The sequence below is a fragment of the Diceros bicornis genome, chromosome 15 (genome assembly GCF_020826845.1).
Source record: "Diceros bicornis minor isolate mBicDic1 chromosome 15, mDicBic1.mat.cur, whole genome shotgun sequence".
In the NCBI taxonomy this organism is placed as follows: Eukaryota; Metazoa; Chordata; class Mammalia; order Perissodactyla; family Rhinocerotidae; genus Diceros; species Diceros bicornis.
This window is the reverse complement of record NC_080754.1, coordinates 15,383,833-15,396,779: the sequence shown is the minus strand read 5'-3', so window position 1 is coordinate 15,396,779 and position 12,947 is coordinate 15,383,833. Positions and strand designations below refer to the sequence as shown.

Here is a 12,947-nt window from a genome sequence, read left to right as displayed (position 1 = left end):
TTTTGCAAGGCTTTCTCTGTAATTTAGTTATGGTTAACTGATTTTCTATCATGTTGTATATAAGTTTTTTGGAGAAATAGTGGCTTCTGCTCCATTCAAGTACCTCAAATTGATTTCATTTACTTTTCTCTGAATATTTTCCAGTGTCAGTAAATGGTTCATCTATGGATGGAAAGCAGAGCAAATTAGGACCTCCTACAGAAGGTAATATGCTTTATTTTCTAGAGGCAAGTATGGAAGGGATGGAGTGTTGAACTTCCTTAGAAACATAGTTGATGGTCTGGTCTGAGGGCCAGCTTTGTGCCCAGTTGAAGAATACAGTGATGTGAGTGCCGTGGTATGAGGACCCTGAATGACCCCGCCCCTCCTCCTCCAAAAGTGTTCCATTCCATTTGAAGATTTCGGAGCTTTCTCTCTCAGGCACTGTGGTAGGCTTTATGGGGGAACACAAAGATAAGCAAGATGAGCAAGACTATCAGAGAGCCCTCAGGGAGCTTAGTTTTTTGGGGGAACCCAGACCTGAGCACAGCTGTCATATGAAGCAGGGACATAAGCACTCACATCAAGTGTACCAGGAGTGTAGAGAAGGGAACATTTAAGTACCAAGGCTCAGAGAAGGCTTCACGAGGGTGCAGCATGTAAATTGTGTCTTAAAGGAAGAGGAGTATTTTAGTAGACAAAGAGCATTCTGTAGGGCATCCCAGATTATGGGAACAATGTGAAGAAAGACATAGAAATGCACTTGTCTTCGTGTTTTCATTCTGGAATGTGGGACAGTATAGGGGGTGATAAGATTGCAAAGGTGAGTCAATTTGAAAAAGAGAGCTTTCAAAGCCAATACAAAGACATTTAAACATTTTCTTCAGGCAGTGAGAGATCTCTGAAGGAATCTGTAAAGAGATCTCTCTTAGAGTTGAGTGAATCACATCTGTGTTATAGAATGATATACCTGGTGGCATTGTAAGGTATGAACTGAAGACAGGAGAGTTTTGAGACAGAGATAGAAGTTAGGGGGCTTTTGCAGAAATCTAGGTGCATGGTGATAGGGACTTATACTAGGCTATGGGAGTGAGAAAAGAAAGGAAATGCCCAAAAGCCAATCAGAATTTGTCTGTGTGCATAGGGCTGGATGAGACTGGAAGATATTTACAGACAAAGGATGCAGAAAAGATAGGATACGACTGCTGGTTCTGGGGCAAATATGAGAATCTACCCTCTATCTTCTCAGTGAAGTAGGAGGTGAAATCACCCTAGCTGATCACAAGAGTGTATGGAGAATGTATTTGTTAGGTGCCAAACCCACTGAGTGTGGGGGAGTGACTGGCTATTGGTAAATTCTCACAACAGATATGAAAAAATAAAGAAGAGGATAGAGAAAGGGTGAAATAATAGCAATAACACAAAAATTTTCATTATAGGTGAAGAGTGATTAACTGAAGTTCATAGAGTTAAGAAAGGTGAAAGACAGAAATCCACAGTGCTTGGAATCCTCACCACCGGAGTTAATTCTTTGGATACTGTGCCTATGTTAAAATGCATGTTTATTTGATTAGCTAGTACTTTCCTTTAAAAAAATAGAGTCAGATATTAAGCGTAAATACTAGGCAAAAACATTAAAGCTTTCTTCTGCTTACAAGCTTAAGTTCACAATCCCAAGAGCAGCAGAAGAGCATTCACAACTTATCTCACCAGTCTCTTACCTTCCTGGTTTTATCTTCAGCATCTTTCCGTTGTGCACATATATGCTTACCCACACCCACCTCTAGTTGTTCTCCAGCAAGCCGTGTTCTTGTTTGCCTCTAAGCCTTTGCCAGGTTTCCCTCTACAAGGGGATGCCACCTGGAGTGGTGGAAAGAGCATGGATTGAACCGCCTTCTCAGATCTGCTTTAAGATCCTCCTTCTTCCTTTATCTAGTTATGTGATCTTTGTTTTGAAATGCAAACGCTTGAGTACATCACAGAAGAGGCAGGTGATTCCAAAAAATGATATGAGAGACATTAAATGCAGAGTTTAGAAAAAATGAGCTTCATCCACATAAAAATTTTGCTCCGCCCCAGCGGGTTCTGCTCATGTTAAAGAGATGAAATCACTGACGCTCACCTCTGTTACAGGTGAGCTGTAACAGATGCACCTGCACCTCTCACCAAACCCCAAAAGTCATGGGCACATGTCAGGTTATGGGAAAGTGTGAGCTTCTACGTTGGAAGATGCTTGCAGGGCTTAATTTTTACTTTAAAGTATTGAAAAATAGGCCAATTCTATACTTAATCCTGATAATTGTATTGAATGTATGGAAACAAAATCTGAGAGCAAATTTCACAGCTGAATTGACTGGCGGTGTATATAGGAAGGAAGGGAAACGTTCAAAGGCCATGTTTGCTAGTATCACACATTTGCAATAAATTCCTTTTTCAGAAAATTTACAGAGGAAAACAATTCATTTTTATTTCTATTGTATTTATATAGTATACTTCTTCTTCACTAGAAATAAATATTTCTAAGCATTTCTTTCCACTACGCATCATCATTTTTCATTTTTGTGGGATGGTCCAATGATGAAATTACAGATTATTTAAAATCTGTTGATTTCACTGACTTTGTGATTCTTTGAATAAAAATTAGAAAAAAAAATCTCCAGCTTGCTCAACCTGAATGCCATTTTAGTTATTTCTAATAAAAGTACTGTGTACTTTCCACATTTATGTCTGTCTGAAGTGCCACCCTTAGGGATAGGCTTTAGTTCTGATGTTACTGGGTTTTTTGCTTTCATCAAAACTTAGGAGGAGGAAAGCACATCACTAATTATTCCATTTTCTTTCCTGAGGAGCATGAATTGTGTGATAAATCTAATAGTCTCTATGACCAAAAGATTAGATTTAGAACATTGTTTTTTAATTCAGCATTCTTTTTTCTCATGTCTGTTTTATTGATATCACATCTCCTGAATTAATTTTGAAATATTTAAAAAAATTTGTCACACACATAATATGTGTTGTTTTTCTAATGTTACAGGGTATAGGAGAAAATTGGTTAATCTTTGGATGGGTTTAATCTGTTATATATATTTCATGAATGTTAAATTCTTAATATTTCTGGAATAAGATCACCAGCAAACTAATATTCTAGTACAACTTCATGTAATATGCTGTGGATAAATTTAACACATGAAGTTCCTTATCAAGCTTTTCTTTTGTTATTCTCTGTGTGTGTACATGTGTGTGTTTGTGTGTGTGTGTTCAGTTAACACTTCTCTGTCTGTACCTGTGGGTATGAAGGCTGTGCTCTATTGCCCTCACATTCCGTTGACAACTGTGGTGCTAACAACATGGGAAATAGTCCTCAGAGACAAGCCTTCCTGCACCAGAGCCTACAGGACAGATACAAATGAGACCAAGGAAGGAAACTGTACTGACAAGAGAATAACCTGGGCCTCCAGACCTGATGAGACTCTCACCCTTCAGATTGATCCCGTGGACATCACTCATGATGGGTATTACGGGTGTCAAGTGGTAACACCTGACGGGAATTTCCATCATGGATATCACCTGCAAGTGTTAGGTAAGGAACATCATAGATTGTGGTATTTGAGAGAACCAGATTTGGCACTGAAACGAATGTCTATCTAAATTCCATATCCCATGTGTTAAGACTGAAGCATTTTCCCCTCACCTCTGCAGTGCCCCCCGAGGTGACCCTGTTTCAAAGCAAGAATAGAACTGTGGTGTGCAGGGCAATTGCAGGGAAGCCGGCTGCACAGATCTCCTGGACCCCACAGAGAGCCTGTGAAACTAAGCAAGAATATTGGGACAATGGCACAGTGACCGTCCAGAGTACATGCCCCTGGGAGGAGCACCATGTGCCTTCTGTGTCCTGCACTGTCTCCCATGTGACCAGCAACAAGAGTCTGTCCTTAGAGCTGAATCAAGGTCAGTAATTTTTCTAGTTTTGTGTTTGATTTTTCTCCTCTTTCAGAGGAGTTACCTTAAGAAGGAAAAAAGAATGTGCAGAGAAATTTCATTCAAGGATGTTCTTCCCATCCTCCATTTGATCTCCCTCTCCTCCTCAAAATAAAGAGATTGTCTAGAAGAACAATACCAAAATTTGTTGTAAAAAGTTATATTATAGAATGCACTTTATTCTACTTTTAATGTTCCCTTCTGTACTAGTAGTAAATTGGCTGGAGTAGTGTACTTTCAAATGAATATGTATGGTTTTAATTGAAAGACAAAGTGTTATTTTAAGAAAATACTTATGATTTTATTAGACGAATAAAGTCACTCATAAATCACCTTCATGAATTTTTAGTCTGGTAGAATTTTCTCCTCCAGGCTCTTCCAGTGAAATTTCTTAAATGTCTTATAATAACATCTGTGATTCAGCTCATCACTGTTTATTTTCTCTACTCTCTGCTACCATCCTGCTCTCATTTCTTGTTATTTAAAAAAATTAAATGTTATTTTAATCAACGTTAACACATGTAGTTTAAAGTCTATATTGTTCTATTAGGCTATAATGAAAAACATTTGCCCTATCTCTGCCTCTCCCCTACTACCTCTCCATTCTTACTCAACTCCCCAGAGGCAAGTACTTTCAAATCTTCAAGTGTTTCTTCTGGTAATTAAGTCCATTTTTATAAACAACATGGTTATATTGCTATTTCTTAATATATCAAATTTAGACATTATGTACCCACTTCCTCTCATGGTAGATGAGAATTTAACTTTACCTTCTTCCCTTCCCTCATCCTTCATGTATAGTGATATAGCAATATTTGGTTAAACTGCCAGTGTTTACATTATTTTGAACATGCAAATTTTTTTAAGCGTTGAATCAAGAAATAAACTTGCACTTTCCTTTTTGAATAACTTTTTGTTTTTCTTAGACTTAGTAATTGCTTTACTTTTTTTGTTTCTTTAATAATGCATGTACCTATTGTTAATCATCACCAAACTCACTAATAAAACTGGAAAACCTCTCTTAAAACTACTTCCCACATGGTCAAATTTCTTAGGTAATCTGTCAGTTTCATTTTCCTCTTGAGGCATCCTTCTTGAGTTTATACATGCTCCTGCTCTAATCTGGCCTGGTTAGTCACTAGACCTGCTGTCCAGTTATTGTCCTGGACATTCTCTTTCCCTCGATCCTCTGCTTGATCCATTCTATTTAATCTGAGTTCCTTCTGCCTTCCAGACGTTTGTTTTAATCTCTTTCTTCCACAGGTGTGGCTTTCCTTAACTCTTTGGTAATGCTTGGCTATCATTCATTTCAAAGTGAGCACTAACGTGTTGATTGGAAGCTGTGTTATCTGTGGGTGGGCTTGTCAACTAGTTAGCTTCAACAGGGTGAAAAGGAGGTAAATTTTTTTAAAATAAAGGATTCCTTGTTTCCTTATGTATCTGAATGTTGTCTCTGAAACTGTTCAGGTTCTGCAGAAAATAACCCTCCAGGCTCTTGCCCTGGAGGGGTAATCCTATCAGTGTTCTGGGAGCAGAGAGGGAGAAGAGAGTGTGCGTGTGTGTATGCGCGTGTGTGAGTGTTCAGATCTCAGACTTTCTGGTAATACCTCTCTTCTTTTGGCCCTTCATCTCTACCCTCCGTTATGTCTGGATCCTTGACTCTGGAGTCTTCCCAATTCCTCTTCTCTGGGCCAAACTTCCTGTTTTCTGCTGGTTGGGGAAGGTGCGTGACCTGGCTGCACAGAGTGGGGGTAGACTTGGCAGCCTACCTGCTCTCAACACAGACTTTCAAAGAAGCTCCCAACTCTTAGCCCCACACTTCACTCCCTACAAAGCCCTTTCTCTGTATTTGGTGCTTCCTATTCTTGAGTCTTCCTGGAGTTCTGTGGACACTAAGGTTTTCACTTATTCCACTAAATTATTTGCCATTCTTCCATTCATTTTTCTCCTAAAAACAAGTTGAAATCTTTCATCTGCTCTTGTCTTCATCCCAGTTCTCTTTGTTTTTGCAAAGCTATATTTTAAAACATTTCTTTACTGATATTTTAGTAAGTTTTAAGAAGGGAGAAGAGAAAAACCCATGTGTCTAAAGTGCCATTTTTCAATATTCATTCTTAAAGTGATATTTGTTTTTGTAAAGAAAAGGGTTTAGCAGTATTTACTGAGAAGAGTAATTGTGCCCTGGTTATGTATGAAATCCGACCATCCAGTATTACAATATGATGTCATATTTATAGAATCTCAGAGATGAAGGGACCATCTAGGCCGTTCCCACCCAGTGCAGGGATCTCCTTTACGTCTTCCTTGCGGGGTGGATCTCCGGCCTCTGCTGGTGCACTTCCAATGAAAGACAGTGCATTAGTTTGGAAGAGAGGTTTTCAAAACAACGTTGTTTTTAACCGTGAAACAAAACTTTTCTTTTTCAAATAAAACACAGAGAAATCCAAAGTTTAAAAATCAACTGTTGAAGGAAGGTGGAGGGACTGGCTGCCAGCCTGCTCAGCCTCCACTTCACCTCCTCCTGCTGCCCCAGCCACGTTCACGGAGCCCCAGGAGCACGGTCTTAAAGCCACTGCCTCTCAGAGCTGGCACTTCCTTTGTTGGCTTGTCCTCGGGTCAGATTGAGCTTTATAATGCTGCCAGTGGTTAATAAATAATTTAAAGTTATTGCCATGACTTCCTTGCAGTTTCAATGCCCTGGAAGAAAGGTGACTTCAGAGTTAGGGTTATTTTTCCAATTACCTTCCTTACAACTCCCTATTTATTTTTGAATATCGGAGAAGAGAGACGCTCTGCTTTTACTGTAATGGAGAGATCTAAATTTCACATTTCTTCTATAGGAATTTACCATTCATAAATCCTTTGAGCAATAGAGTCCTGACTTACGATAATGTCTTGCTGGAAACCCTAGAATCTGAGTTGATAAAGCAATTTTATTATAACAACTATCTGAATTCTTAATGGGTCAGAATTGTTTAAAATAAAATCACGGAAATGAATTTCATGTACAGTGAGACATCCTTGAACTATATATATGTATATATATTTTATTTATTTTTGATAAACTTTATTTTTTAGAGCAGTTTTAGGTTCACAGCAGAAGTGAGTCGAAAGTACAGAGAGTTCCCATATAACCTCTGCCCTAACACACAGCCTCCACCTCTATCTACATCCCCCGCACCACAGTGGTTCATTTCTTGTAATGATGAACCTACATTAACACATCATTATCACTCAAAGTCAGTAGTTTACATTAGGGTTCACTCTAGGTGTACGTTCTATGAGTTTTAACAAATGTCTAAATGACATATATCCACCATTATAGTATCATACAGAGTAGTTTCACTGTCCTAAAACCCTCTATGCTCCACCTATCCATCCCTCCCTCCACCCTAACCTCTAGCAATCCCTGAGCTTCTTACTGTCTTGATACTTCTGCCTTTTCCAGAATGCCATATAGTTGGAATCATACAGTATGTAGCCTTTTCAGATTGGCTTCTTTCACTTAGTAATGTGCATTTAAGGTTACTCCATGTCTTTTCATGGCTTGATGGCCCATTTCTTTTTAGTGCTGAATAACATTAAACCATATATTTTTGTGTCTATGTTTACAGGTCCCCAAACAACAACAAACTTACGTATTCTATATAGCATCCCCTGTATTTTTATTGTCTTGGCCATCGGGGGATCCATTTGGCTTTTGAAAAACGGTGGCTGCAGGTATTGACTGATGTTTTCTCTTCTTCAGCGTTATTGGGTTAGAAAGGAGTCAGAAATATGGAATTGATTAACTGGGTAAAACTAAGATGTTAACATCAATTCTCTCATAATCAAGAAGCACATTCTGAGGGTGATAGACGTAGACCACTCTGAATGATGAGAGGCATTTTGTTAGGTTACTTAGGCATGCAAGCATGGTGAATTAAGCCATTTAGAGCAGGATCTTGGGAGAGACAGTGTATGCTAATTTTCTATTTGGGAAAATAATTACAATAATTTATTTCATATGCCATAAAGGAGGTGTCATATATATTCTATTACATCAAGCTGTTGTTGCATAATTTCACTTCCTTTTCTAAAATCCAGAATTATCTTATTTGGGTGTATCATCATTTTTCACTCATTTCTGGTAGTTGATTTCTGATTTATTATGGCTTCTACCTAAGTGAACCGCAATTGTAATAGTATACTCTTTGTTGTTTTCCATTTTTGATCTAAATAATAATGTTTCCTGCATTCAGTCCAGCTTATTTTTATTTTTACAGAAAAGGTAAATTGAAAAAAACAGAAGCTAATCCAAGTGTTGAGGAGGTAAGATAAGATTAAAAAGAGTATTAGCAAACTTTTAAGCCATGTAGTCTAAAAACCTAGCCACATAATTTGTAATTTGCATCAATATTAGTGTTTTATTTGAAAAGTAAAAATTCTAATCTTACAATGCTAATTGCCAAGTGTATTTATTTTGTTAATTACCTACCAAACACTATTTATACACCACCCCAAATCTGTATTTTCATTGCATGAACTGCGTCCTAAAAAACACATAATGTTTGCCTCGTTTGAATGGTAATCTTTTGAGAAACTGCATTGGGGTTTCCTCCCCCATGAAAGCATCTCTAATGCTTGACTTCCCGTTTTCAATACCATCACCATTTCCCTCTTACCCAAGCTTAAAACCTATCATTTCCCTCTTACCCAAGGGTAAAACCTATCCTACTCCTTAATCTCTATAACCAATAGTTTACTAAGTCTTTGACCCTCTCCTTCAAAATACTTCTCATATCACTTCATTCTTCTCCATTCCTGCTTTCACACAACCTTTATCATCTGACACCGAGACTTAAGTAATCAATAATTTTTTCATGATAAAAAAAAATTGCTCTATGTTCATCTAAGCCCAGAGACACAAAAGCACTATTGGTAGATTCTAAGACTGTGGACACCTGTTAGAAAAACGTAGGTAGTTTTCATTATAATTTATGGCTTTTTAAAATTAATTTTGACTTTGGGTTCTTTCTTAGGATGAAATGCAGCCCTATGCCAGCTACACAGAGAAGAACAATCCACTGTATGATACTGCAAACAAGGTGAAGATGTCTCGGGTGTTACAAAGTGAAGTTGATGGAACAGGTCTCAATACTTTATAAGTTATTGGAGTCTAGCACCAGGACAAGTGAATCAAGATACAGTACAATTACTGCCTTGATTTTCTTAGAGTTTGAGAATGGAAGATCTATTTTGAAATTAGCTTTTCAAAGATTCTTAGAAGACAAAGACTTGAAAGATTTGCATTTATATGCTTATATAATTGAAATTTTAGAATCTTAGCTGCTACTAGATAGTTCTCTGAAGAACTGATGCTATTACAAAGAAAGCACTCTCATGATAAAATACTGAAATTGTTCAGTATAGTAGATAATGAAAACCAAGTTTCTTCAAGAAATAACTCTGCAGCAGGGACAATCATCAACAATTTTTATGTATTCCTCCAGAAAATTTCTATGTGCATATGACATATCTATATGCCCATGGTACACGTATACATTTATATATCTATTTACATATGCATACACATATCCTTGTCAAGGCACAAATGGGAATATACTATAGTGCTGTTCTATACTTCTAGAAAGCTAATATTATAATATGTCTTGGAGATCTTTTATATCAACACAAGCAGAGCTACCTCATTCTTTTTAATGGCTACATAAAATTCCATTGTACAGTTATGTCATAATTTAATTAACCAAAACCCTAGTGATGGATATTTAGATTGTTTTAAGTTTTGTTTATTTGTTTTGCTACTATAAACAATACCACATAGAAGGTTTCTCATGTGTATATCTCTTTGTATTTGTTTGAGTATATTTGTAGGATAATTTCCTTGAGTGAAATTGCCAGGTCAAAGAGTTTGTGCATTTTTATTATTGATTAATATGTCAAATTGTATCAATTTACATTCCCTCCAACCTTGTTTGAACGTGCCTTTCCCTATACTGTTATTTTAATATCTTCAAGATTCCCACTTCCTACTTCTAATCAACCAGTTAGCTAATATGATGTACGATTGTAATAATAATTATACTATTTAATAAAACTAGATTTATAGTTTTCTGTCATGTTTATGAGAGGGAGAGAGAGAACACGTGTGAGAACATTAGCTTTCTCTGATCTCATTAATCTCTATAGAGGTATTGATAACTAATGCCTGACAGTTTTGTACATGTGATAAATTGCAAACGTGTATTTTTATGGTGTACATTTTATTCTGATGTATTTATCAAATAACAAATGTTTATTGACTGTATAAGCAGCTAAATATGCATTACAGAGGACTTGGGTATCTATAAAATATGGCCTATGTGCTAAGAGAATGGCCATGGACAATGGATGTGCCCCTCTCCTTCATTTTTCTGTGGAATAAAATATTGGGAATGTGTATATTAATCATTTTTAAATATAATTAAAATATATTTTATTTATGGAAAACAATAAGTCTGTTTCTCCATAGCAGGAAAAGCATTAAAATTTTTCATCATGGTAGAAATTAAAACAAATCCATTCATTCTTCAATAATGCCATTTGAAACATTTAAGACAGCTATTTTGTCTTATCAATATGTTTTCCTCCCTCCAGGCATTTTGGTTACTCTAGGCTTTATCCTTAAAGAGATTTTTAGTCTATTTTGGATATCAAACTAGTATAATGACACTTCACACGAGATATTTTCACCAGACCATTTTGTTACCATTTTGACTTGGCCCAGAAACCAAACCATTAAATTTCTCCACACCAATATTACCAAGCAGTGTACACACTAGACATTATAACCCTGTACTTTATCTTTTCTTAATTTTTCATCCAATCCTGGTTGGAATGAGGCTCACAGTTAGGTTCAAAAATATCTGTTTAATTATTATTGAAAAACAAAAACTTATTACACTAAAACAAAACTGTTTGCATCTTACCTTGATGGTGTCAAACCAGCCATGACAAATGATGCCATAGTAAAGAATTCAAGATGGTTTATAAATGCTAAATTGTATTGTACTGAAAATAAAAGTATTAAAACTTCCACTACAGGGGTGCTAAATGTGGTTGAACGTCAGAATCATGTGGAGAAATAAAAAATTATGTAGATTCCCCAAGTCCACTTTAGACCTGCTGAGTCAGAAAAAAAAATCTAGAGATTGGATCAGGTGTGTCAGTTAGGTCTTCCAAGAGACAGAGGCTGAGATGGAGTTAGGAGCAACAAAGTTAATTAGGGGAGAGAGGTTACACTTGTAAAAGATTAAAGGAGGAGGAGGTAGGCTAGGGGAGGGAAAGCCTTTAGACTGTGATACTGATCTGAATGAAACAGGTGCAAGGAAAGAGAGGAGGGAGCAGGAGACAAGAGGGAGAGCCTCAGATCAAATATAGAACTGTCAAAATCTTGGCCAAACCAATGAGAAGCCCTAGAGCAAAAATTGCTTCTAAGAGTCTTTCATGAGCAGAATAGGCCAACTCTGATACCCGCTCATGTTTAGTCATTGGCTGGGAAGAGTATGGCCTCAGTTCAAAAGCTGAAATGGATCCTGAAGGTGTTAACTGGAGACCATCATCTAATTGCACTCTTTGCAGTTGAATGGCAAGTTGTTTTTGATTGGAAACCTGAACAACTCACTTCCTTGGCTGCCCAGTCCATCCTTTTGCTGGTTTATATTTGCCTGGTATGTCATCATCTATCTCTTTATTTTCAACTTCTCTGTGACATTTTATCTTCAGCATGCCTTTTACAAAAAAACTAGAGGTTTTTAATAAAGATATAGTTAATTTTTATTAACTCTGTGAATTTTAACTTTTAATAAAAGAATTTAAATTATACACATTTGTTGTGATTACTTACATATTTGGTCATATTTCTCAATCTTATCTTGTATGTCTCATTTTCTATGTTTTCTCTCCCCACTCTGTGTTATGTTTTCTTTTACTGTGCTTTGCTGGATTGGTTAATTTTCTTTTCAATTCTTTTCTTTTTTCTTTTCTTTTCTTTACTTTCACCTCTAGTAGTTTGCAAGTTATCCATTGTAATATACATTTATTAGGGGTTATGCTTTATTTATGAACACCTGAAAACAGCTTTATTGTGGTATCATTGATATAGTTAAAGCATACAATTTGTTAAATTTTGCACATATTTAAGGTGTACAATTTGTTGTTTTGACATAGTTTTACACCTGTGAAACCATCAGCGCAATCAAGATAATGAACTTATCCATCATCCCCAAAAGTTTTCTTATACTTCTTTGTAATCCTACCCCTTAACTCTCCTTGCTCCCCTCCCTCCCCAGGCAACCACTGATCTGCATTCTGTAACTATATATTAGTTTGCATTTCCTAGATTTTTACATTAATGGGATCATACGAAATGTGCTCTTTATTTTTTTTGGTCTGGCTTCTTTCACTCAGCATAATTATTTGGAGATGCATCCACCCATTAATAGTTCATTATTTTAATTGCTGAATAGTATTTCATTGTGTGGATATACCAAAGTTTGTTTATCCATTCACCTGTTGATGGACATTTGGGTTCTTTCCAGTTTTAGGTTATTACAAATAAAGCTGCAAACATTCTTGTGCAAGTATATTTTTTGGACATATACTTTTATTTTTCCTGGATAAAAACCTGTGAGTGGTTCGGCTGGATGACATGGCAGGTGGATGTTTAACTTTTAAAGAAATTGCCAAACTGTTTTTCTAAGTGATTGTACTATTTTACATTACCTCTACCAGTGTATGAGATTTCCACTTCTTCCATATCCTTACCAACAGTTGGTATGGTCAATCCTCTTAATTTTAGACATTCTAATAGATGTGTATTGCTCTCTCATTGTGGTTTTAATGTGTATTTCTCTAAAGACTAATGATATTGACTGTCATCAAATACTTATTTACTGGTCGTAAGTTTTCTTTGGTGAGTCTGAATATTTTGCCCATTTAAAAAAATTGAT

General features: G+C 36.5%; 1 protein-coding gene across 2 annotated transcripts in view; it reads left to right on the top strand.

Annotated features, from left to right (window-relative positions):
- Positions 1 to 9,127, top strand: part of LOC131414717 (cell surface glycoprotein CD200 receptor 1-like) — a 31,515-nt gene extending 22,388 nt beyond the window's left edge. For both annotated transcript variants that reach the window (XM_058555786.1, XM_058555787.1), the window contains 6 exons: positions 145 to 204; positions 3,242 to 3,559; positions 3,679 to 3,927; positions 7,572 to 7,677; positions 8,223 to 8,268; positions 8,979 to 9,127. In XM_058555786.1, coding sequence (XP_058411769.1) covers positions 145 to 204; positions 3,242 to 3,559; positions 3,679 to 3,927; positions 7,572 to 7,677; positions 8,223 to 8,268; positions 8,979 to 9,104 — 905 coding nt within the window. In that variant the 3' untranslated portion in view covers positions 9,105 to 9,127. The remainder of the gene's footprint in view (positions 1 to 144; positions 205 to 3,241; positions 3,560 to 3,678; positions 3,928 to 7,571; positions 7,678 to 8,222; positions 8,269 to 8,978) is intronic.
- Positions 9,128 to 12,947: the final 3,820 nt, after the last annotated feature.